The sequence below is a fragment of the Trichechus manatus genome, unplaced genomic scaffold (assembly GCF_000243295.1).
Source record: "Trichechus manatus latirostris isolate Lorelei unplaced genomic scaffold, TriManLat1.0 scaffold00031, whole genome shotgun sequence".
In the NCBI taxonomy this organism is placed as follows: Eukaryota; Metazoa; Chordata; class Mammalia; order Sirenia; family Trichechidae; genus Trichechus; species Trichechus manatus.
The window spans coordinates 10,757,245-10,783,559 of record NW_004443967.1 but is presented as its reverse complement, the minus strand read 5'-3'; the positions used below and the strand labels follow the sequence as shown (position 1 = coordinate 10,783,559).

At 47.3% G+C, this 26,315-nt stretch overlaps 1 protein-coding gene across 5 annotated transcripts in view; it reads right to left on the bottom strand.

The window, feature by feature from the left end:
* Positions 1–26,315, bottom strand: part of PLPP4 (phospholipid phosphatase 4) — a 130,673-nt gene that overhangs the window by 52,879 nt on the left and 51,479 nt on the right. For 2 of the 5 annotated variants that reach the window (XM_004374900.2, XM_012555140.2), the window contains exons 2-3: positions 15,223–15,331; positions 4,954–5,044 (exon numbers count right to left, since the gene is read on the bottom strand). In XM_004374900.2, the coding sequence (XP_004374957.1) occupies positions 4,954–5,044; positions 15,223–15,331 (200 nt within the window). Of the gene's footprint in view, positions 1–4,953; positions 5,045–15,222; positions 15,332–26,315 lie in introns of those variants that run through there. The other 3 variants (XM_023729899.1, XM_023729900.1, XM_023729898.1) reach the window with 2 other exon arrangements.

The following is a 26,315-nucleotide window of genomic DNA, read 5'->3' as shown; positions in this document are numbered from 1 at the left end:
TGAACTGTGCATGTAGAAATTTTTGAAATGGTGTATCTTTGGCTATGTGTAATTTCATCAAAAAAAAGGTTGAGAAGTTAGAGGGTTGACATGTTGTAGGGTTGTTAACCAATGTTATAAAACAACATGTGTACTTCTGTTTCATGAGAAACTATTTGTTCTGTAAGCCTTCACCTGAAGTACAATAAAAAAAAAAGAAAAGAAAATCCTCATCATCATCACCACTGTTACATTATAATACTATTTGATTTATGACTTCAGACTCCAAATCAATACTTTAAAAAACTGAAGGAAGTCTGGGTTGCTAGGGCAAAATATAATTAGGACAGGACTATAGAGAGTGACTCATAAAATTCCTAGCCCCTATGACATGTAATTTATCTCTCCTTCTTGACTGAAATTTTCAACATCAAGAGGAGCCCATTCATCACATTCTGGCCTGATAGGGACAGATTTAATACTAGAGCACGTGTAATTTCTTTTACTGGTAGCAAGAAACGTAACTTTTTTATTTCCTCCTGGCAACCTTCTCAGACATCACTCTACTCAGAGCTCCTGCTGGGATCCCACTGCAGAGGGGGAAGCCCGACTCTGAGACTACCTCATGGTTGACCCATCACCCGCCCACAGCTGCCCACTTGTTATCAAACAGATGGCTGTTTCCAGAAGGCTGAGTCTAAAAGCTTCACTGGTTTTTCAGAAGGTTCATTGTTTTTTATCACTTAAAACAGCAGGAGCTTCTGGAATTCATTATTTTAAAATATACAGCGTAGGGACTTTCTCCCAGCAGCTTGGAAGGACTTTGCTAGATGAAGTAGGGATCCTCCGAAAGGCGCAGATGGCACAAGTCACAGAACTGGCCCTGCAAGGACCTCGCACACCTCTTCCATGGTTTATCAAGAGTGTGCAAAGACAGAGCCATTACCATCAATGTGATGGAAGGTCAAATGCCTTGCAGAAGCAATCAAGCCTACTGCCACCCCGTTCCACTGCTGTTGAATAATAAAGCGTATGAGTTACTATTTCCCTCTGGCAAATATTAACTGTTCAATATTAGCTGAGATTTATGTAAGAATATAGCAGTGGAAGGGCGTTTTCGGGAAGGAGCTACCTAGAGCACCTGACGGCCATCAAAGGAGACAAATATGTTGTTCTACAAGCAGAAAGTACCGGGGAATGGCCTCCACAGTCACTAAGGCACAGCCATCTCAGGCCACAGAGAAGGGGACAAAATCCACCTGCTTATAACAAATAGTTGGATGCAGAGAGGATTTGGGGGGGGGGAGGACAAGTTTAAATGGATACTTTTGTCAAAGGGACACTAATCACCTAACTGTGGGGTGGGGAACAAGTTGCCATATCAGAGAGTGGCAGCAAAGGAGCAATGGGCCACAGGGGTGAGAGCGGAGCATGACGCAGCAGCACAGCACTGCCATTAGGACACCAAGCTTGCAACCGGGGTGCACACTCTGAAGCTAAGCCTGGTGGAACTCGGAAAGATCCTCTGATTATATTCTGCACACACAGACCCTTCCTGCCCCAAATGCCAGCTTCCCTCCTCTGTCTCAAGCCTAGAGCACTGTTGAGAGGTCCCCTTTGCAGACAGGGGGGATAATTCCCTAGGCCATGTTCCCTGTATTGCCCCGAGGGCCAGGTTAGGCTGTCATGACAATAACAGGGCTGTGACATGGTCTTTAATGACCGTGCTCTTATTCTGCTTAGTGCTCGTCTGGCAGGTTCCCTGCTTCATTTTCCCAGTGGGGCTGGGTTCATTCTTCCCCTGGTCCCCACAGATAAGGTCTCTGGGAACAAGCATCACTAGCTGAGCTCCTACCGTCCCCCATGAGTCTTGGTGAGCTTCACAGACAGCTCCATCGATCCAGAACATTGTATACTTCCCAACCTTGTGAATCTGGTTGGCATACTGTATAGCACAAAGCAGCTCCTTGGAAACATTTCAAGTACCTGAGCTAGAAAATATGTGGACAGGATGTACCCACCCACTGTTGGCAACCTCACTCTCAGATCCAAAAACCCGAGGGGGACGGAGAAGGGTGGGAAACGGGAGTGACGCTATTTAGAGTGGAAGTCATCTTGGCATTCTGGAGGTAAACTGAACTGTATTAACATGCTCATTTGAATAGCACAACCCCCAGGGGCCAATGCAGGGCCTCTCACTGGTAGAGCCAAGGCTCAGTTGAGATGCAGGAAGGGCTGGACGAGCAGGGAAACAGAGTCCCAATCAGGAGCTCATGCTAATTAAAACAGCACAGTGGGCCTGGCTCATAAGGGCCATGTCTACAACATCCCCGCACTGCAGGCTTGCAGAAGAGTCAGAAAGACAAACCAGGTCGTCTAGTAAAGAAACTCAAATCAGTGTGTCAGAATTAGAATGGGGAGCTGGCCTGCAATGGCATGCGGTGAGGGCGCACTGGTGATAAGCAGTCCAGGGGATTAGAGGACTTTGTGTTGTTATTTCTGTTGCTGGGAAATTCAGCACCATAGCACTTCCACAGCCGAGTTCTCTGGTACACAGGCCTGGCTGGGCTGTAGCCTAAATCCCTGAAAAGCCAGATGCCACCTGGGGTACACATCCGTCCTATCAGCCAACACCAGATACCTGGAGGTGGCCAGCACTGGGTACGTGCAGATAAGGGGAGCCTTTGGGATCCAGGCTTGGAAACCTTAGTTAAAGTCCGCTGAAGACGCCTGAGTAAAGAAGCGACCTGAGAACTAAACCACCCTCCCGAGAACATCCTCTTCCAGAGGACACTGGAAAAACTACACCCAGTTTTCTGTCCTGGGTTTTTAAAAATCATTCCACTCACCTCCCTTCCAAGGCTTCCTAAAAATAGTGATTTAAAAAAAAAAAAAAAACAAAACAATTCTGCAAGACAGGAGGATCTTCATCATTTTTACAGGGCAGGCTCTCATTTATTTAGGAAAACAGAACATCCAGTAATTCCACCTTCTGTGCTGGCATATAGGAGGCAGAGTATGGCATTCAGTTTTGAAATGTCACCCTAAGGGAGATTTAGTGAAGAATTAAAAGGTCTAAAGAAAGTAACAGCGAGCCACTTCTTGCCATAAAAACCACCGACTCCAAGGACCGGCAGCTAAGTTGTAACCCTAACCATGCAAGACAATTCTCCCCCACAGTATGGATCTAGGGCCTCAGTGCCAGGGGAGCAGTTAGGACAAACAGCAAGGCAAAGGGACTTCCAGGCCAACTGAGAGGACTCCCAACAGGACGTTTTAGGGACCACAGTGACACATGTCCAAACACTGCCTGGCTGCTCAAGCCACGTGGGGGGCACTACTCCCTCCTTAGGAGACTGACCTTCCTGCCAGGAGGCCCAGTCCACATGTCCACAAAGCCACCAGTCCACAGATGATCCACCCAGGGAGCACAGCTAACCTGAGGGAGAGCATTTATGGACTGGGCAGAGACACGCAACTTTGTGTCCAGGCTGAGAAATGAACTGGGCCAGAGTCTCTGCCTGGGACATCTGGACCGAGAGACACAGTGAGGCTGTGGTGGGCACAGGAGCTGAACAGTTCCATGGATTTGGGGCAGAAGCAGCCACCACTGCAAGTCCAAGCCTCCCACAAAGTAAGGGGCAGCAGGGATGATGTTCAGGAAGCAGAATGGGGAAGGGGCTGCGAGGAGAACAGGAAGGCATACTACAGGGGAAGGTGGACAGGAGCCGAGGGGAGGTCTCCACTCCAGATGGCCCAGCTCCCTAGTCTGGCCCCCATGTAGTGCTTCTGTGCTTTTTTCCCCTATTCTTGGACATCTGTGAGACTGCTTGTTATAGCCCTGTAATTAGACTCCTAATTTATTTGCACTAATTTGAGAGGGATCCTGTTCTTTTTAACTGGCAGTGCAGAGCTAAAGCCAGGTTATGTAAGAAATATTCTCTGTGCAGCTTCAGAGTGGAAAGCCCCTCAACTACTCTACATGCCCTGGATGTAACCCTCACCCTTGCCCCTTTAAACAAGAAACGGGAGGTCCGTATGTTCCTGCATTTTCATTTCCTCCTTGCCCAGTAATCAACAAATATGCCCTTTAGTGAGGACTCTCATTCCTTCAGATCACACTGCTTCACTTAGTGGGAAGTCCATACAACACACCAAAATCACCATGCAGGTGAGGATGCGGGTAACTTCCACGTGAGGTGGGAAAAAAAAATACACGGGATTCGGTTTTCCTAATGATCAAAAAGCTGAAAACCCAGCTACGGGCTAGTTTATTCTGGTTGTTAAATACACAGATAGTTTTGGCTATCTCTTAATCCTGTCATTTATTCAGCATATGAATAATAGGCAGATAAGAAAAGCTGATTTAATCCTAAAAATGTTAAGCTCTTGTCACTGGCAGATATTGCTTAGCTTAGGGAGAAGTTACAACAATGGTGTTATAATCAATGACAAAGATGGCACCACGCTTGACACGACAACCATTCCTTAACTGCTAAAAGGTTCCAAACTAAAGATGAAGTATGGGGCTTGTTTCCCATTTCTATTTTATTTGACACCTGCCTTTGCTCATTTTTGCTTCTAGTCAATGATGATTTGTCCAGGAGTCTATGGTTGATTTCTGAGTTGCCCATAATGGCACTACGAGCCACAAATGTGGCGGTGACAAAGTTTCAGATTCACTTTGTCTTGACATCAAGAGCAACTCTGCCTCTGTGCCTGCCCAGCACAGAGCTCTGAAATGTGCTCAGCACCATGGACAGCGGTAGCGGGCGGCCACTGCTGTTTCCGTTGTTAACAACTGCACCTTAGCCCTTCCTTGGCCTTAAAGTTCATCAGGCCTTGCTTATCCCAAGCTTAATCTGACCAAGAGAAAAATCAGTTGGGTGCAACTGAGTTTTGTTTTTGTTTTTAATCTGATGATCTACTTAAATTCAGCCCCGCCCCCTAAAGCAGGAACTGTGAATACTCTACCTAAGAAGGCTTCCTTAATTTCAGTCTTGTCTGTTCGCCGGATGATTTTCACCACACAAATAACAGCCAGGGGTGTGAGGAAAGAAATTGCCTGGAAGAAATAGCAAACAAGCCCTTATGAGGACATCAGTTCGCCATCAGAAGGGCCGACTGATCATTAGTTCCAGTTAGCTTCTTTTAGACTCACTAGTTGAATGGTCTTCCTGAACTCCTGACCTCAGAAAAACGAGCATGACTTAATCTATACTTAGAGACCACACAGACTTGAAAAAGTGAAGGCCTGATTGTAGGTTATAATTGATTGTCATTGCTGGTAGCCACGTTTAAAGTGGTGGCTTTTTAAATGGAAAAGAATAGTCTTTAATTATGCTGACTCATCTTTGCCAGTAACTTCCCTACGGTTCTCCTCTGCAGAAGGGTGAAGGAACCTTGGCCTCTCAGTCCCAGCTCTCCAGCAACATGAGAGCACGTGGGACTTGCGTAGACTCAATCAATTCATTCCCTTTTGGTGTTCTTTTGTTGAATATTCATTTCTTCAGAAAGGCAGAGATTCACCCTTCTTCTGCATAAAGTTTCTCCTCTTCCCTTCCTCCAGCCCCTTTCCTCCCAAAAAGACAGAGATGCTCACTAAGCGCTTACTGAGTTAATCTGGCAGAATTCAGATGCAGCAACAAATAGAAAACCTACCGTGACGGAAGAACTGTGCTAGGTACCGACAAATACAGGAGCCTCAGATTCTCACAATGGCTCTGTGTCTGCTTTCTCAGGCTTGGGGATTAAATGACGTGCCCAAAGACACACAGCTGCTGACTGGCAAGTAGCAAGGCCAGGGTTTGGAGATGAGGTCTTCTGCCTCCCACATCCACTCTTTTATTTCAGCATTCCATAATTCTATGGAAACCCTGGTGGCATAGTGGTTAAGAGCTATGGCTGCTAACCAAAAGCTCAGCAGTTCAAACATACCAGGCGCTCCTTGGAAACCCTATGGGGCAGTTCCACCCCGTCCTACAGGGTTGCTATGAGTCAGAATCGACTCGACAGCAACAGGTTTTTGGTTTTATAATTCCATAATAAGTAAGTAATTTTAAATATCCCAAAAACAAACAAAAAAAAGGATTTATGTTACTTCCTTCTAATTATAACTTCTCAGGATAACAGTATCAGAAATGGTTGAATATCTCACAAACCCACAATTGACCTGGCAGTTGGAGAAAGGGGTTGCTACTGGCCGACACGGTTCACACTTTTGGAAATCTTCATTTGTGCTCCAACACGATATCACTTTTTGGAGAGAGGCTTCCTAATAGGACTTTACCTAATCAGGGTTAATAAGGCATGGATAGAAGATAATTAGATGCTTTCCTTTTATAAAGCCTGAATTCATCCAAATGAGTACGGTCTTTCAAAATAACTTGAGATGCTCTACACAACCAGGCTGCCAGGAATTCTAGGGTTGGTTGCTCTTTGGGAACTGTCTTCAGAGACTGTTGACGAGACACAAGAGAGCCCTCTTCTTACTTGCCACCATTTCTTTCCGATCACGTGTGGCGGTAACCAGTTTGATGATCCTCCTTATCAGGTGTGGCTCTGAATGACTCAAACTGTTTCAAAATCAAGTAGCAAGTCTTGTCTCCACGGAGGGCACAGATGCTAAGGGAAACTGTATGAGGGGAGACCCGGAGCTGAAGCAGAGAAAGCAAGAATTTCCCTGCAGGCCACAATGAAAGACGACATTCCCTGGTGAGAAACAGTTCTGGAAAATCCGTGGCTCTGACATCTGAATAACTGCAGGGCTTGTTACGATGCTGATTCCCTCGAAGAGGCTGATATGACAGGTCTGTGAATCTACAGTTTTTAACAAGCATCTCAAATGGTTCTGATGCTGGTGATTAGAAACACTGATGCCAAGCTTCAGCTCACACATCCAGTGTTTACAGAGGGATGATTGAAGCATCTGCCCACTGAAGCCAAAGTTCTGGTCAAAGCAGAAGACTTCCTTGTTTTTCCAAATCCAAACACAAGGCCTACCAACTTACATCCCCTTGTTCCTCTCAATTTAAACACCATAGATAGACTGGTCACAAGTCCTCAAATATAAGAAACCAGCCCAGTTCCCAATAAATAGTAGGCGCTCACTAGATAGTGAATGACCCTGCAGTGACCCCACCAACAAGTCCAACCTTAAAGACAAATAAAATAGTAGTGAAGAAGGCATTACAAGACTATCCCAGCTGGCATGCAGTAAAGTTAGAAATGGATGGATGGATGGATGGATGGATGGATGGACAGACGGATGGATGGATGGACAGATGGATGGATGGATGCCACTGACTTGACTCTGACTCATGGTGACCTTTTATGTACGACAGAACAAAACACTGCCCATTCTTGCATCATCTTCATGATTGCTGTATGTGTGAATCCATTGCTGTGGCTAATGAGTCGATCCATCTCACCGAGGGTCTCCCTCACCTCTCGCTGGCCCTCTCCTTCACCAAACATGATGTCCTCCTCCAACGACTGATCCTTCCTGATGACTTGTCCAAAGCAAGTGGATAAGACAATGTTCTGTTGTGATCCATAAAGTTTTCCTTGGGTAATTTTCAGACACAGATCACCAGGCCTTTCTTCCTAGTCTATCTTAGTCTGGAAGTTCTGCTGAAACCTGTTTATCATGAGTGACACTGCTGGTATTTGAATACTGGTGACATAGCTTCCAGCATCACAGCAAGATGCAAGCCCCCACAGTATGACAAACTGACAGGCGGTGGTAGACAGAAATTAGATTCTAGGAAAAAAATCCAAGTGGGGAAGACTTTTCCTATGAAGCTCCCAGAAGCTCAAAAGAAATTCCCTAGCAGGAGTGTGTGGATCACACAGTACCTGGAGGCACCACGTGGGAGACCCTTTGTCTCAAGGCCAGGGTGTCTTGATGGGAAGCCATTAGCATTGGGGAAATCCTGAGAGCTGTCCAGCTGACTCCCAGGCCCTAGCTTAATGGCCAAGGGTGTCTCTTTAGCACCGCTCCCTGACTCAGCTCTCCTGCTCCTAACTGGATCCCCACTTGCCAACCAGAGTGGACTTAATCTAACCCAGTTCACAACTTTCCTGGCTAGATGCATGATGCCATTTTTTCTAGAACCACTAAACTACTGCTTCCTGGCCCATGCTAAGCAACAGAAGGACGAGAATAAAATGCCCCCAGGAGGGCCCGAGGTTCCCCACCTCACGAGCTTCACAGACAAGGAGATGCAACTGTCAGACAAAGCACCCACCCTGGGGCAGCTGCCACAAGAATGTCCTACCAGCATTTGCCCCGGTCTCATTTTTAATTCCTGGAAACCTATCTGCCATATCCTACAGCAGCACAGTTCTCAAGTCAGGACAGGGAGAGACATATCTACTCTTATCATCCCCCTTTCTTATTCAAATATTTTTCAACTAAAAGTTGGAGTTCAGAGATAACGTCAAGAAGTCAGCACACTTGGAACTTGATTTCCTCTTGGGCAGCAGGGCCTCTGAGCTGAGTCAAAGAGGGGCAAAGAGAGTCTAAGCCCCCCACTTTCACTCAGCAAACCAGCCTTACGTACACACACTCCTCCTGCTCTTCTGATGTAAGCCAACAGAAGCTGCTGTTCTGCTGGCCGAGCTGATGGAGTAGATGAAGACAGACACAGAGACATGGAAGTTGGCAGTGGCTATTCTGCCCCAAACAAAAATTGCAGGCAATGTGAGCAGCCATCTAAGATACTCCACTGGTCTCACCCCTTCAGGAGCAAGGGAGAATGAAGAGAACAAGATACAAGGGAAAGATGAGTCCAAAGGACTAAGGGACCACAACTACCAAGGCCTCCACCAGACTGAGTCCGCTACAACTAGACGGTGCCCGGCTACCACCACTGACTGCTCTGACCGGGATCACGACAGAGGGTCCCGGACAGAGCTGGAGAAAAATGTAGAACAAAATTCTAACTCACAAAAAAAGACCAGATTTACTGGCCTGACAGCGACTGGGGAAGCTCCAAGAGTATGGCCCTCGGACACCCTTTTAGTTCAGTAATGCAGTCACTCCCGAGGTTCACCCTTCAGCCAAAGATTAGACAGCCCCATAAAACAAAACAAGACTAATAGGGCACAACAGCCCAGGGACAAAGACTAGGAGGGGACAGGAAAGCTGGTAATAGGGAACCCAAGGTCGAGAAGGGAGAGTGTTGACATGTCATGGGGTTGTTAACCAATGTCATAAAACAATATGTGTACTAACTGTTTAATGAGAAACTATTTGTTCTGTAAACCTTCATCTAAAGTACAATAAAAAAAAAAAAATTGCAAGCGAGATATCCCCTGGTATTATTGGTATTATTTTTCCTTGATGAGTCAGAATTGACTTGACAGCAGTAGGCTTGGTTTTTTTGGTTTAATGTTTCCACGGCTTAAAAAAAAAAAAAAAAAAAAAATCCCTTGGAATGAGTCCAGTGTAGAAAGACAGCGAATGATTGGTGCTTATTAAAAGGGATCTGAGAGAGACCAGAATTAACTCCAGCCAAACGCCGCTCTGGGATGCAGCGAGCGTACAGAACCAGCTCTGTGCCTGTGCTTTCCTCACCTGTTGTGGGTATAGGGCTGCTGAATACACATACCTAGGTTAGCATAACAAAGGCTCACAGGTACTGAGAACTTAAGTACCAGGCACTGTTCTAGGCACTTTATGTAAATTAACTCATTCAAGCCTCACAGCAACCCCATGAAATAGGCTCTACTAAAACCCCAATAGCACAGTGGTTAAGAGCTCGCTGCTAACCAAAAGGTCGGCGGTTTGAATCCACCAGGCGCTCCTTGGAAACCCTATGGGGCAGTTTTACTCTGTCCTATATGGTCGCTATGAGTCTGAATCGACTTGATGACAATGGGTTTTTTTGTTTATTACCCTTATTTGGAGTCCTGATTGCACAGTGGCTAAGCGTTCAGCTGCTAACCAAAAGGTTGGCAGCTGGAATCCACCAGCCACTCCTTGGAAACCCTATGAGGCAGGTCTACTCTGTCCTACAGGGTTGCTATGAGTCTGAATCAACTCGATAGCAATGGGTTATTACCCTTGCTTAATGGATAGGAAGCTAAGGAACAGAGAGGTTAGGTAACCTGTTGACGATCACATAGCTAATAAGTGGTAAAGAAAGGATCCACCCCCTCAAAATAAAAAACCCAAACCCACTGCTATGGAGTCGATTCCGACTCATAGCAACCCTAGAGGACAGAGTAGAACCGCCCCGTAAGGTTTCCTAGGCTGTAAATCTTTACGGAAGCAGACTGTCACATCTTTCTCTGGCACGATATACACCCAGACTGTTTAAATCACAGTCTACACTCTTAACCACAATGTTAGAGCACTTCTCGCCTTAGAAAGTAGGAAGCGTCAGGTAAAATACGGTGATCGCTCTTCTCCAGACTTGGAGGAGGAAGGTACAGACCCTTATCCAGCAGCATGGATACCCATTGCTGTCGAGTCCATTCCAACTCATAGTGACCCTATAGGACAGAGTATAACTGTCCTACAGGGTTTCCAAGGCTGTAATCTTTATGGAATCAGACTGCCACATCTCTCTCCCACAGAGCGGCTGGTGGGTTCGAATTGCTGATTTTTCAGTTAGCAGCCCAGTGCTTAGCCACAGCACCACCAGGGCTCCACCACATGGATAAGCCGTACAAATGCCTGTGACAGCTATTATGTTGTAAGCACCTACTGTGTGATGGGGGCTGTCACGGATTGAACGGTGTCCCCCCCAAATATGTGTCAACTTGGCTAGGCCATGATTCCCAGTATTGTGTGGCTGTCCTCCATTTTGTGATTTGACGTAATTTTCCTGTATGTTATAAATCCTAATTTCTGCCTGTGGTTAATGAGGCAAGATTAGGTTACGTTAAAGAGGATTAGGGTGGGATGCAACACCCTTACTCGGGTCACAACCCTGATCCGATGTAAGGGGAGTTTCCCTGGGGTGTGGCCTGCATCACCTTTTATCTTACAAGAGATAAAAGGAGAGCAAAATTAGTGGAGAGATGGGGACCTCATACCACCAAGTATGAAGAACCAGGAGGGGAGTGCATCCTTTGGACCCGGGGTCCCTGCACTGAGAAGCTCCTAGACCGGCAGAAGATTGATGACAAGGACCTTCCGCAAGAGCTAACAGAGAGAGAAAGCCTTCCCCTGGAGCTGGTACCCTGATTCGGACTTCTAGCCTCCTAGACTGTGAGAGAATAAATTTCTCTTTATTAAAGGCATCCACTTGTGGTATTTCTGTGATAACAGCACTAGATAACTAAGACAGGGGCTTTTCTCAGATTTGTTGAATTTTCTAACAACTCTGTTGCTGAACACTTTATCTCCAACAGACAGATAAGAACCTAAACCTCGGAGAGATACTTCAACCACATAAGGCACACAGTGGGCAGGACGCCCCCAGCTGGGCTGCCACACTGCCTGGGCTGGAGTCCTGAATCTCAGTGCTCACCTTAGCCCAACCGCCCATTTTACTGACTGAGAAACTGAGGCTGAGAAAGATCTTGTAAACGGCATCTTGTAAATTACCAATTAACTATACTACACAGCACTCACATGAGATGATATATACGATTATCATTATAATTTTAAATAATGAAATCAATTCATATATATTTATTTTGATATATTATGTATTGTATATACATTTTAAATATCATGACGCAGGATCTGGTATATGGTTGGTTTTGCATGATGCTTGTTCCACGGGCTGGGAAGCCAGAGCCCTACAGATGGAAGTGTGTGGAACAGACTCAGATAAAGAAGAGCTGAGTTCAAGCCCCAGTTCTGTGACCTTGAACAAGCCACTTAACCTCTGAGTCTCAGTTTCTTCATCTGCAAAATGGATATAATAGTAATAATATTCATAACAAAGGATTGCTGCCAGGATCTACATTCTCTAGCAGTTATTGAATGCTTACTATGTACCACCACCCAGTACAATGTTGTTTGTCCATCACCCCATCGGACGTTCTCCACACCTTAGGAGGGAAATGTTGTTAAAGCCCCTCTTTTACAGATAGGGAAACCGAGGCACTGAGAACTTAAGTGCTTTCACACAGGTAGCAAGTGGCAAAGCTGGGATTTGAACCCAGGCAGTCCACTTCAGAACCCACACCCACCGCCCACCCACAGAGCTCACAGAGAGTGAGCATCCAATACATGCTGGCCATAGGCTACCATTTCATTATTTCCCAGGGAAAACTGTTGACAAATGACCCCAACTATACCAGGAAAGGGGTGCCAGGACCCTCTCACCAGACTAATGAGGGTAAAGCGTTGCTAGCTCAAGCCTACCTGTGCCCTTAAGTCTGCGTAACAGGAACCTTTTAGCGCAGGGAGGAGGCCAGGGCCAGGGAAGGGCCTAATTCTCCAGGCGCCTTGCCCACGCCCTAAATGACCAGTGTCTCCAAGAAGGGCCCTGCCCTGTGCATCCGCCAGTGAAACCAGCAAGCACGCACGGGCAGACCTGGAAGGTAAGGCCTCCCCCGATGCTAATGCAAGGCACTCTGCTGTCTCGGATGCTTCCGGAAAACCCCAGAACGAGGAGCAGCGTGTCTGTGCCTAAAGGGGGAAGGGCAAGAGTGTGCCGAGAACTTTTAACAAGGGATCAAAGTTAGAGCTGCAGGAGGCAGAGAAGAGCTTGTCACTGGGTTCATCCACATCCGATGAAACAATGGGCCCACAGAGCCTGAATTTCCGGCATTTGAGAGGAAGGTGTTCTGCAGAGTGATGATGAAGACAACTCCAGGACACGCAGACACCTGAAAAGGCCCCGCTGTGGCTAAACAATTGCATCCATCACCAGGAAAAGAACTGCCTAGGACTTTTTAAAAGAGCATAAAAATTAAACCGTCCATCACAAGTCTCTCTTCCCTCCTTCCTCCCCAAAAGTGACTATTTCTGTCTTCCTAGGAAGCATCCTACTTCAGAACTGAGAACCCCGCTATCAAATCAACACAGTATCAGGACTATTCTATGAGAATAAGTCTTCTGGACAGACAGTGGCCAGAGCAAAAGAGAGGAGGGCAAAGGGGAGGTCTGGGTGCATTTCATTTTAAAAGTAAACCAAAGAAATTGGCAAATGCCTATCATTCCTTCAAGACCCCACTGGAGTCTTGCTTGTTCTTCAAAGGCTTTCCTGTGATGGTGAGCCGTCTGCTGGTATTCATGTCTAGGTCTCCCACTAGAATAGGAACTGTGTCTCATTCAGATTGGCATCCTGGGCACCTGGCACCATGCTCGGCTCAGACCAGGTGGTTCATAAATATCTGTTGGATTAAGTAATAATTAACTAACCTGAGAGTCCCTGGGTGGTGCAAAGGTTAAGGCACTCAACTTCTAGCTGAAAAGTTGGTGACTCAAGTCTACCCGGAGGTGCCTTGGAAGAAAGGCCTGGCAATCTACTTCCAAAAAATCAGCCATTGAAAACACTATGGAATGGTCTACATGAATCACGGCCTCATCTACCCTGAGACCAGAACAACTAGATGGTGCCCAACCAGATACCACTACTGACCTTTCTGATCAGGATCACAAGAGATGGACCCTGATGGAATGGGAACAAAAGGTGGAACAGAACTCAAATTCTTAAAAAATCCGGACTCACTGGACCAGTTGAATGTAATCAGTGTCACTGAATTGTACATGTACAAATTGTCAAAATGCTATATCCTTTGCTGTGTATATTTTCATTAAAAAAAAACAACATTTTTAAAAAAGCAACTAAAACAATACGTTCTAAGCATTTTAGGGAGTTCACAGACACAAAGGTCTTTCCAATGACCGCTAATTAACAAGCTTTCTTCCATGAAACGAGGCATTTCTTCCAAAACACAAAATATTGCTATCACGCTCAAGAAAAGCTTCTAGAGCAGTCATCTCGGTTCCCAGAGGCATGAGACACAACAGCTCACAAACAGGAATAACCTTCAAGCTGTGGTGCCATCCTTCCAAAAGTTACATTATTCTTCTGTGACAAGGGAGAGCCTCAATCTTTCCTGTGCTGCAGGAAGGTCTGATGGCAGTTCTCCGGGAGGAAGTTCGCATCTGCAAGGCATCCTTGACTCTTCTCTCAACCCTCCTTCAGCCTCGGGGCTGGGAGTTTGGCTCCAGAGCCCACTGCTTGGATTGGAATCCTAGCTGCACCACTTACTGGCTGTGCAACTTGGGGCAAGTTTCCTCATCTCTCTGGGAGGCACTTCTGCACCTGCAAACTGTGGACGGTAATGCCATCTTCCCCACCGCCATGTTGAGCAGGACTCAATAAGATAATTTTCTTAAACGCTCAGCAAAAATGCCTGGTTCCTAGGAAGTGAAGTGTAAAATGTTGCCACAGTCATGTAACAGGTGGGAGGTAAAAATAATCTCATTACATTCACCAGATATTTGGGTTCTTGCTTATTTACTCTAGAGAGACACAGACATTGCCTGGAGGTTGAGTCAGAGTGCTCTCTTCAAGTTGTCTGCAACTGACCAGCTAAAACCAGAAACTGTTGCTGTGAGCTGCGATGGAATTTGCTCTGACTCTTGGCGACCCCATGCACAATGGAACAAGACACTGCCCGGTCCTGCGTCACCCCCACGATCAATTGTGGATTCGACCATTGTGATCCATAGTGTTTACTGGATGATTTTCGGAAGTAGACTGTCACTCCTTTCTTCCTAGTCCTTCTTAGTCTGGAAGCTCTGCTGAAACTTGTTCAGCATCATAGCAACATGCAAGCCTCCACTGACAGACAGGTAATGGCTGCGCGTGAGGTGCATTAGCAGGGAACTGCACGTGGGTCTCCGCATGGAAGTCAAGAATTCTACCACTGAACCACCAATCTCCCACCAAGAAGAGTGGTTGCCAGAGCTATCTACCGTATCTTAGTTTGGCAAAACTGAGGCTTATCCTTAAAGGAGAGGGGATGGGAAAATCAGGTCACTGTTTTCTAGTCTTCCCTCACTAAATATCTGGAAACAACTCCACACAGCCCAGGTAAGCCGGCCTCTTCTCCTTCCAAAGTGTTGGGCAATTGCTACCTTGCACCTAACCAAGCAGGCCCCCTCCTGGTTTGGAAGTGAAGTGTAATCTGATGGGCTGCTCACCTTCTCTCTCTTCCAGGCTGCCCACCGTCTTCAGCAGCGGGTGGAGAGGCAGAGACGCAAATGGGTTTGGTTCATACTTGGGAGAATGGGCAAATCAGCTATGAAATCATGGTACTTACAAACATGAGGCGGGTTGGTATGTTGTCTGATTGCACCAGAGGATTTTTATAGAGCCAGATCTCTTCCGGCTGGATGACTCTCTGGAATGGATCCAAAAACTCTGTAAACCTGAGACAAAACAAAGACAGATGCATGAGGTCTGAGCGCTCAGCTGCTGTCCCCGCTCCCAAGAAGGCCCGCCCCTGCACACCCTCGTGTACAGCCCTCAGGGGCTGGGATGGGAAACAGGCTGTCCCTCCTGATGGTTCTCAGCCAGTTCAAACTGGGGAGCGATGGAAGAAACCACTGAGATGTGATAGACTCCTCTGTGGCCACCTGCCAGAAAGACCACTTCAGGGCACAAGGGCATAGCTGTGAGGCCAACTTAACAAAGAATCTAAGCATTTGGGGGTTCCAAAGTGAACTCTACCGTCCGTCTGTCAGTTTGTCGTACTGTGGTGGCTTGCGTGTTGCTGTGATGCTGGAAGCTATGCCACCAGTATTTCAAATACCAGCAGGGTCACTCATGGTGGACAGGTTTCAATGGAGCTTCCAGACTAAGACAGACTAGGAGAAAAGGCCTGGCAATCTACTTATGAAAATTAGTTAATGAAAATCTGATGCGTCACAGAATACTGTCCGACTTCCACTCGCTTCCTTTGGGTCAGTCGGGATGAAGTGATCGCTGGAGAAAGACATCATGTTGGGAAAGGGGAGGGCTAGTGGAAGCGAGGAAAACCCTCAGTGAGCCATAATAATGGACGCAAACATACCAACAACCATGAAGATGGCGCAGTACCAGGCAACGTTTTATGATGCTATACATGATATTGCCACAGTTGGAGCTGATTCAATGAACTAACAACAAAAGTGAACTGCAGACTAGTGGCTCAGACTGGGGCAAGGCAAAGGCCAGCAGCACAGTCTTTGGGAACCAACGGTCCTGAGTTGGCACAAGGGTGAGAGAGTGGCTGGCAACTCTGGGGAAAAAGCTGGTCTATTCCCTCCATGATACCCTGCCACCATCAGCACCACCACTAAGGGGCAGAGTGAGAATTAAAAGGCTAAACTAGATGATCTCTAAGGAGCCCTGGTGGTGCAATGGTTAAGAACTTGGCTGCTAACCAAAAGGTCAGTGGTTCAAATCCACCAGCTGCTCCACAGGAGAAAAGACCTGGTGATCTGCTCCCATAATATGGGGCAGTTCTGCTCTGTCATGTAGACTCTCTATGAGTCAGAATCGACTCAACGGCACATAACAACAATAACAGATGATCCCTGCGGGTCCACACTCATGTCCCCAGGGAGTGGGGACTCAGTGGGTTAACTCTCCTCACCCAACAGCTCTCCCACCCACTGCAGGCTCAGGCTCTGGGGTCAAACTCATCAGTATGCACATCCCAGCTCTGACTCAGTGAGTTCCTTAACGCTTCTGAGCCTCAGTTCCCCCATCTGTAAAATGGGCACACTGAGGGAAAGAACAGACGTAGAGGGCCCAGCAGAGCATGAACAGTAACTATTACTTTATTCTGGCTTCCACTCTCACGCTTTCACCAGTTTTCAGGTTTGTTCCCTGTTTGATTTTCTGACAACCTATACTCTGCCCAGAAGTGTTTTTAAAACATTTTACATAAAAGGAATGAAAATGGATTTTAGTTGAAAAACTTGATGAGAATATGTAATGTACTTGTGCAACTGAAGCTTCCAGACTACTCCAGTTACTATTGCTGCATAAGAAATTACTCCGAAACTTAATGGCTGAAAACAACCATTTTATATTTTGCTCATGATTTTGTGGACTAGGAAATAGAGAAGGGTTTGGCCAGACTGCCTCCCTCGGAGTCCCTCCCGGGGTTGCAGCAGCTGGACATCGGCTGGGGCTGCAGTCACCTGAAGGCTCGACTGGGCTGGACGTCAAAAAGGCCACGTATCAGTGTCCTAGGGCCGCCTAACAGAACACCATACGGTGGATGGCTTAAAAGAACAGAAATTTGTTCTCTCGCAGTCTGGAGGCCGCATGTCTGAATTCAGGGGGTTGGCAGGACTATGCTCTCTCTCCGAAGGCTCTAGAGGAAGAACTTTGTCTCTTCCAGCTTCTGATAGCCCCAGGCATTCTGTGGCTTGTGGCAGCACCTCTCCAATCTCTGCCTCAGCAGTCACACGGCCATCTTCCCTGAGTGTCTCAGTGTGTCTGTCTCTTCTCCTCTTTTTATAAAGACATCAGTCATTGGATTAGGATCCACCCGGCTCCAGTATGACCTCATGTTGACTTAATTATATCTTCAAAGACTCTATTTCCAAATAAGATCACATGCACAGGTACCAGGGGTTAGAATTTCAACATATGTTTTTGGGGGACACAAATCAATCCATGGAGCCGTGGTGGCGCAGTGGTTAAGAGTTCGGTTGCTAATCAACAGGTTGGCAGTTCAAATTCACCAGCTGCTCCTTGGAAACCCTATGGGGCAATTCTACTCTGTCCTATAGGGTCATTATGTGTCAGAATCAACTCGATGGCAACAGGTTTGGGTTTTTTTTGGTTTTTTTAATCAACCCAAAACAGACAATCACACGGCTGACCACGGATGCTGGCTGTCAGCTGGGCGCTCTGCCGGGCTGTGAATGGCAACACCCACACGTGGACTCCACGGCACCACGGCGTCAGGGCAGTTGGACTTCTTACAGCAGCTGGCTTCCTCTAAAATGGTGTCCCAGGAGAACCAGGCAGAAGCTGACTGGCCTTTTGTAACCTAGCCTCAGATATCATAGGGTGTCACCTCCACAGCACCTGAATGGTTCTAAGGGACTCATCAGGTGAGCCCAGATTCAAGGGAGGGGATTATTCCACCTGTGGATGGGGAGTGGCAAGGCCCCATTCTGGAAAAGCACACGGGAGGAGAGACACACTGCAGCCCTCTCTGGAAAGACCATCTGCCACACGCGAGTGCTGTCACTCTCATAGCACAGTAGCCCCCACGCTCAGAGACCCCAGAACCTTACGCCCGCACTACCCGCCACAGGGTCAGGGAACGGTGCCCACCTCTGCACATCCTCCTTCCCTACCTTCCTTGTCTCCCAGGTTTTACTATCCTTATGGCAACGTTTCTAGAGCCTCATGCACCCAGCCTTCTTTGCACAACCCCCTCCCCACCCCATGCCCCAGGAGCTGCAGCCAGAACCCATCTGCCAAGCAAACTACATCTTCTGGGAGCAGCAGAACCAAGACAGATGTCCCTCCTCCAGCCACGTTCCAGCCACAGGCGTCTACCTCAGAGAATCCAGACAGCCAGGCAGCTGCTCGGGGGACCAAGGTCTTAACAAAGCAAGTGGGACAAAGGCAGACGTGGTAGAATGGAAAGTTCTGGAGACACTAAAGGGGCATCCCCAAGAGAGGCAGTAACAAAAATGCCACAAATGGGGGGTTTTAATGAACAGAAATTTATTTCCTCACAGTTTTAGAGTCTAGAAGTCCAAGTTCAGAATGTCAGCTCTAAGGCACGGTCGTTCTCTGTCTCTTTCAACTTCTAGTAGCTGCTGGCAATTCTCAGCATTCCTGGGCTTGGCGATCCACCTCCCATGTGTCTGGTGTCTACTCTGCTCTTTATAAGACACCACTCACTCAGCGGGGATTAGGTTTAGGACCCATCTTACTCTGGTATGACCTTGTTAACATAAGACAATCCCTATTTCCAAACAGGGTCCTATTTACAGGTACAGGGGTGGGGACTTCAACATGACTTTTTTGGAGACACAATTCAATCCATAACGGAGGGCCTGTCAGAGCCCAGGAACATCCTCCCTTTCCCATGAGCCCTTCGGAAGTGCGTGGCCTGTGCTCTCCAAGGGGTCACTAGGCACTGATGGCTCCCAGCAGTATGTTAGCTCAGCGGTTTGCAAACTTTAAAGTGCCCAGGAACTGCCTGGGGTCTTGTGGATGTGGACCCCACATAACAACGCAGAGCAGATCCAGGGAGGCCCGGCATTTCCAGCAAGCTCCCCAGCGATGCTGAGGCTGCTAGTCCGTGCATCACACCAGAGTAGCAAGGGGCCAGGGTACTCTCAATTCCTGGGTGCTTGTTAAAATGCAGACTCTTGGCCCCTCCCAGGGGCTGTCATGCACACCACAGTGTAGACACACGACTCTCAGGGAAATAAAGTGGCCGGTAGCCAGTGCTTCCCAACTTCAGCCACTGAAGAACTGACTCGGTGTAGGAGTCCCTGTGCGGTGCAAACAGTTAAGGTGTGTGGCTGCCAACCAGCATGTTGGAGGTTCAAGTTCACCCAGAGGTGCCTCAGAAGAAAGCCCTGGCAATCTACTTCTGAAAAATCAGCTATTGAAAACTATGGAGCACAGCACCATTCTACTCTGATACACGCAGGGTCACAACTGACTTGGCAGCAACTGGTTTCCGGTCCCCCATTTAAGCATGCGCTAGATGTTAACCATTGTCAACAGTCACCTCACTTCACAGAGATGTTAGAACTAAAACTAAAATGTGTAAGCCGTGTAAGTCAAAACGTTTCTATGTGAAAAGCACAGTTAGTACTAAAGTAAACGTACCTGCTTCTTCCATGAAAATCGCAGCTGTTCAAAGGGGTCACTTGCTGTTTGATTCTGATTTATGACACGCTGTTTCTATTCTTTGCTGTTTGAACAGGATGACTGTCTTAATCTACAATATCTTAATTTCTCCTTGGCAAAGCAGGGACAGTGGTACCAGTTTTCTCCTTACTTCTCTGATGGTACAGCTTGAAGAACTCAGAAAACGTGCACTATGAAAATTGAAAACCGTTATTCTAACTTTTTACAGAGCAATTCTCATGTTAATGTATGCACGTTATGGATGCTTAAATCCTCCTTGCATTGGGTTTTTAATCTGCATCTCTCTTTCTTTGTCTCTGTCTCTCTGTCTCTCTCTCTCTCTCTCCCTCTCACACACACACACACACACATGCACACACACCAAGCCAGGATTTAAGTGAGTGTAAGGCAAGCAATTCTCTAACCTGCAGGGAGAATCCATCAAAATTAACTGGAATGGAAAGGAGAGGGATCTGATGTTTATGTGGAAAGAAAACTAGAATAGGAATGAAGTCAAAGAAAAACAGAAAACCAAATACCGCTTTCCTTTGGGCAGACTGGTTGCCTGTGACCTTTTCATGCTAAACCGCACCACCGCGTGCCTCCCTTCCTTTGGTGCCTGAATCTTCACCCACAAGCTGTGAGAGCAACTCCAGGACCACAAGCCTTCACCAGTGGAGGTTCTTGCACGTTTTACTAGGTTCGCTTCGCATCAAGTAAGAATATGACCTGCCCTCTGGGGACCCCCGGACCGGGCCCAGTTGGGGTAGCAGCTAGACCAGGGACAGACGCACCCATACTTGCACACACTCCCACCCTCCTGGTGGCTGGTCCTATTCTTCTCACTCAGCCTGACTTTCAGCAGCCTATGATGCATTTTCCCTGAAACAAGAAGGGGTGCAGTAGGGGATAGCTGGGGACTATTACCTTGGCTGTTTATTCATCCAGCAAGTGCTTACTGAGTGTCTTCCACGTGCCAGGCACCGCACCAGGTCTCCAACTGTGGAGATTACAGCCCCGGGGCCCTCAGTGACAACTGACTGGGGGGTGGATTACACTCCCGGGGCCCTCAGTCACAACTGACTGGCAGGTGAGATGGCAAGGTCTTTAGTCGCAGGCATTAGAACAGTATCTACATATCAGATTGCCACCTCACTCTGCTTTGAGAGCCACATCTGGCTTGGGGCAGGGGAGACTCAGTCACTTGACCTGTGAAATGGCCTCCAATCCAGAACCCCCTGAAGGGCCCCGATCCTCTAAGGAAGTTCCAGGGTATGTACCTATCACTGTCCTCACACTGAATGAGGCAACAGACTCAACGCGAAGTTGGGAACCCCAGAGAGCGCCAAACCGATAACACACTAGCAGGAACAGCAAATCCCCAACTAAGGACACGGATGCCACTGTCCCATGCCTCTTCTGACTCAAAGCCGAGTTCCCGAAGCCCCAGAGTCTCCCCATTATCCAGAGTCTCATCATCATCTAAAAGATCCCGTGGATTTGCTAGCACCCCTGAATCCAGGAGCCTTGATAAGACATTTTTCAAGATAGGTTATGACTTCAGGACCTTAAAGTCACGTACTAGACACAGATGTCGACATCCTTCCCAACCATAAATGACACAAGACTACACTGAAATGGAGCCCTGGTGGTGCAGTGGTTAAGCACTCTGCTGCTAATCAAGAGGTCAGCAGTTTGAATCCATCAGGGGCTCCTTGGAAAACCATGGGGCAGATCTACTCTCCTATAGGGTCGCTATGAGTCAGAATCGACGCCAGCAACATGTTTGGTTTTTTTAATACTGAAATAGGAACTCAGACAGTTAGCCTTGGTTCTGATCCCTGCTTTGGCATTTCCCAGCTGGAGAGCCTGAGAAAAGTCACTTAACCTCTCTGAGATTTCATTCTCCCCCACCACACCGGATGGCCATACCCTCCAGGGCCCTTGTGAGTATCGGCTGTAATAAGTGTTAGGATGACAAAGCACGTGGGCACCATCAGCCTCAATAAAAAGTGGCCGCTGCTCTTGCAAATGTCAAGATGAGTGGCATTGGTGACCAAATGACTGGATCGGAGAAGGCTTCCCAACCTTCTCTGTGCCCCACCTGGGGACAGTGAGACTGAGGACAGGGGAGCTGGCATCAGACATAAGAATGCCAACAACGACTTGTCATTTGGCCATTCAATGAGCAAACAATCCAGAAAGTCACTTTGGAACCTCGTGATCTAAACGAGACATGATAAAGAAGCTTTCCAGGCAACAGCAGAACATAAGGCATGGTTCTTAACTGCACTATTGACTTTTCCACTCCAGTGGGCCTCTCCTATGCAAAAGGGAAAACACTTACAAATGGGCATTGGACATGGTCAGCAAGCCAGCCGCTCCATTTCTGGGGAGGAAAGAGGCATATCGTATTTTTCATTACTTCTGGGAACAGTGTGGGGGTGAGGCTATCAGGAGAACATACTGACGAATTATCTCCCCGTAAACCCGCAACCTGCCTTTGGACAGGCCATACTCTGAGTTGGAGTAGTGGGCTACCTCTGAAGACAAAGGTAACAATTATACTAATTATCACAGTTACAATAATAATGAGTTGTATGTAAGGAGACGTGGCGCCAAGCCCTTTACTTAATGTTTTAGGACATTACTTCCTTTAATCTTCAAAAGAACAGAAGTTACTGTTATTAAAGGTAGGAGTAACTGTTATTCCCATTTTAGAGATGAGGGCACTGAGGCTACTAGACTTCGAGTGTCTCACTTAAGTCCACACAGCATTACATGACACAGAATGCCCACTAATCCCACATCCTCCTCAGCACATATCATGGAATTTTAAGGTCATGGAATTCTCTCTCACACACCCCGTCCCCACCAGCTCAATGTCATCTGCAGTTATTTTAATCAGAGACGTTTCCACAATTAGAGAGACAGCCCTATTCTTGGGAGATGCAACATGTTGATCTACATTCTCACTCAGCGTAAATGACTGAGATCAGATTCACAGAGAGAAGGGTTTGATATCTGGTGGAAGGAGGGAAGGGAAGAAATAATATGCAGGGAAGGAGGTGGAAAGAGAAATGAAGTCCCCAACAGCCTTAGACCAGGAAGCTGCTCCCATCAGCTCCTCTATCATTCGGAGAAGCAGCTTTCTCTGTTGTTGTTGTTGGGTGCCGTTGAGTCAGCTCCGACTCACAGCAACCCCATGTATAACAAAATAAAACTTTGCTCAGTCTTGTGCCATCCTCACAATAGTATGTACGTTTGAGCCCACTGTTGCAGCCACTGGGTCAATACATCTTATTGAGGGTGCTCCTCTTTTTCGCTGACCCTCCACTCTATCAAGCATGATGTCTTTCTCCAGGGGTTGGTCCCTCCTGATAACATGCCCAAAGTACTTGAGAGAAAGTCTCCCCATCCTCGCTTCTAAGGAGCATTCGGGTTGTACTTCTACCAAAACAGATTTGTTGTTCTTCTGGCAGTCCATGGTATACTCAATATTCTTCGCCAACACCATAATTCAGATGTATCCTTTCTTCTTCGGTCTTCCATTTTCACTGTCCAGTTTTCGCATGAATATGAGGCGACTGAAAATATCATGGCTTGGGTCAGGCACACCTTAGTCATCAAAGAGACATCTTTGCTTTTAAAGCTTTTAAAGAGGTCTTTTGCAGCAGATTTGCCCAATGCAACATGTCGTCAGAGCAGCTGACTTAATCCAAGCCATCTACCCCTCACCTGGGTGGGGGGAAAGCCCATTCAGGAGGCCAGCCTTGGACCAAACAGGAAACCACCACCAGAGTCATCACCCTCCTCCTGGGGATGGACCCTCTTGTTCTCAGATAAGTCACAAGATGGGTGCAAAGACTGAGGTCTAGCAAGGAGGCAGAGCCAAGATTCAAACCCTTGTCTCCTTGCTCCAAAGTTCAAGGACAGACTCTGGAGGCAGCTGCCTGGGAGAGATTTCCAGCTCATCCTTTGCCAGTTGTGTGACCGTGGGCAAGGTACTTGCCTCTCTGGGCCTCAGTTTCCTCATCTGCAAAATGACGCTGCTAACAGTACCTGCCGCAGAGGGCTGGCGTGAATACTGCCTGAGTCAATGCAAGTGAAGTGCTGAGCTCGGTGCCTGCGCATGCGAGCGTCCTGTAACGAGGTTGCTCTGCTGAGTGTCTTCCACGTGCCAGCCACCGCACCAGGAGCGCTGGCCTCTTTTTTTTTTTTTTTTTTTTTTGGGTGGGGGCACACAGCAGTTTCGGGCTTTGTTAACAAATGAGTGTAAAAAACCAGATGGGTCTGAAGGGAAGGGTGGGAGGGGATGCTGCCCACCCACCGCTCTCAGCTCTTGAGAGCTTCCCAGACAGGCTGACCCTGGCAGCCCCCCGCCAACCCATCCCCACCGGGCTCCCGTACATGCAGATAGCCCTCCCCTGCCAAGGCTCTGCTCACCCACATGGACCTTCCCCACCCACTCTGCAGCCCCGTCCCCTCCAACAGTGTCGTCCATCTATCCAGCTCCTGGGCCAAGGAAGGCAGGGAGGGGACCAGGAAGAGGTCTCGTGGATGAAACAGTTACCAGCCCAAAGCATCTACCTGCTCACTTCAACTTTAAGAAATATGACACTAGCCTGCACACCCCAGGTATGGACACCACTACTGGGACCAAAGACCCTCTGCACCTCTGATGTGCTGCTACAGGAAGGAGCAGCATCCCCAGGAAGCATTCCTCCCAAACATGTTTAACCAGTGGCAGTCGAGTCAATTCCAACCCATGGAGACCCCGTATGCATCAGAGTGGAATTGTGCTCCATTGTGTTTTCAATGGCTGATTTTTTGGAAGGAGATTGCCAGGGCTTTCTTCCAAGGTGCCTCTGGGAGGACGTAAACCTCCAACCTTTCAGTTAGCAGCCAAGCACATTAAGCATCTGCATCCCCCAGGGACTCCCAGATGTGTTTATCCTGAATCTAGTCCAACCTTTGGACACAACTTGCAGCTTATAGGGAAACAGAGACAGAGAGATAAGCCAAACTCTTCAGGGAAACAATCAGACAAGTCTAGGACTAAAGGCAGAGGGGCCAACTGCTCCAGATTACGAGTCGGGAAAGACAAAACAAGCCAATGCCAAGTAGGTGCTTTGACTGGATCCTGGATCAAAAATAATAAATAAAAAGCTATAAAAAAATGTTGAGGATTGGGGTAATTTGGGGACTGGAGAATGAACTGGATATTAGGTGATATTAAGGAATTATTATTAATTTTCTTCAGTGTATCAATGACAGAGATATGTAGAAGGATGCCTTATTTTTAGGATAAGCAGCTGAAGCATCTATGGGGTGCAGGATCATGATACATAGTCCACTTATTTTAAAGAGTTCATAAAACGTAAATATAAACACCCATAAATACAGAGACAAAGCAAGTGTGACAAAATATTAACAACTGCTAAATCTAGGTGGGAGTATACAGGTAATCACGCTACTCTTTCAATTTGTCTGTGTATTTGAAATTTTTCAGGATAAAGCATTGGCACAGAGAGGCCCGGGAGCAGGACCTCAAAACCCAGCAAACCAAACCCATTGCCATCAAGTCAATTCCAACTCATAGCGACCCTATAGCACAGAATGAAACGCCCCTATAGGGTTCTATGGATTCGAACTGCCGACCTTTTGGTTAGCAGCCGTAACTCTTAACCATTGCACCGCTAAGGCTACAACAGTGGGGAGAAATAGCACAGAAGACAGTGGCGGCACGAAGACACACTGGTTAGTGACTGCTTACTGGCTGTGTGACCTTGAGTGAGTCACTTAGCCTCTCTGAGCCGTAGCTGCCTCCTCTGTAAATGGAGATGATGATGTCACCTACCTGACAGGGCTGTGGTGAGAACAAGCTGGTGAGGTCAGGCATAATGGACTTAGCATAGAGCCGGGCACACAGTAACTGCTCAGCGTATGTCCCCTTTCCCTCAGGGGTCGTCTCCCCCCGCAGCAGCATATCCAAAAATGCTTCTGCTTCATAGAAGCTGTCATGTAAACACATCCAAACCTGCCTGCAATGGGGCATATGCTTAAACGTAGCCTGTTTTGCAGAAACATAACATGCAGAAGCCATACGCATCACCCCAGAAGTCCAAATGTTTAGTGCAACTATCTCCAAACATTTCTGCAGAGGGTTCCTTCCCACTGGGAGCAAACAACGCAAGACTGCAATGCTTCAGTTGCTTGAACTGGAACAGAAAAGCCTGGTCTCCATAAACCCAGGCTGCAGGGGCTGGTACCCTGGGGTCAGGATAGGCCCCACGAGAGGTACTTGGCAAACAGCATTAACACGATTCACCACTGAAAAGTTCCAAATTAAAAAAAAAAAAAGATTTCCAAAAATTTTGCTCACCAAGGACTAGTAGGCAGGAGGGGACAAGAAAGCTGGTGACAGGGAACCCAAGGTTGAGAAGGGATAGTGCTGACATGTCATGGGGTTGTTAACCAATGTCACAGGGCAATATGTGTACTAACTGTTTAATGAGAAACTATTTGTTC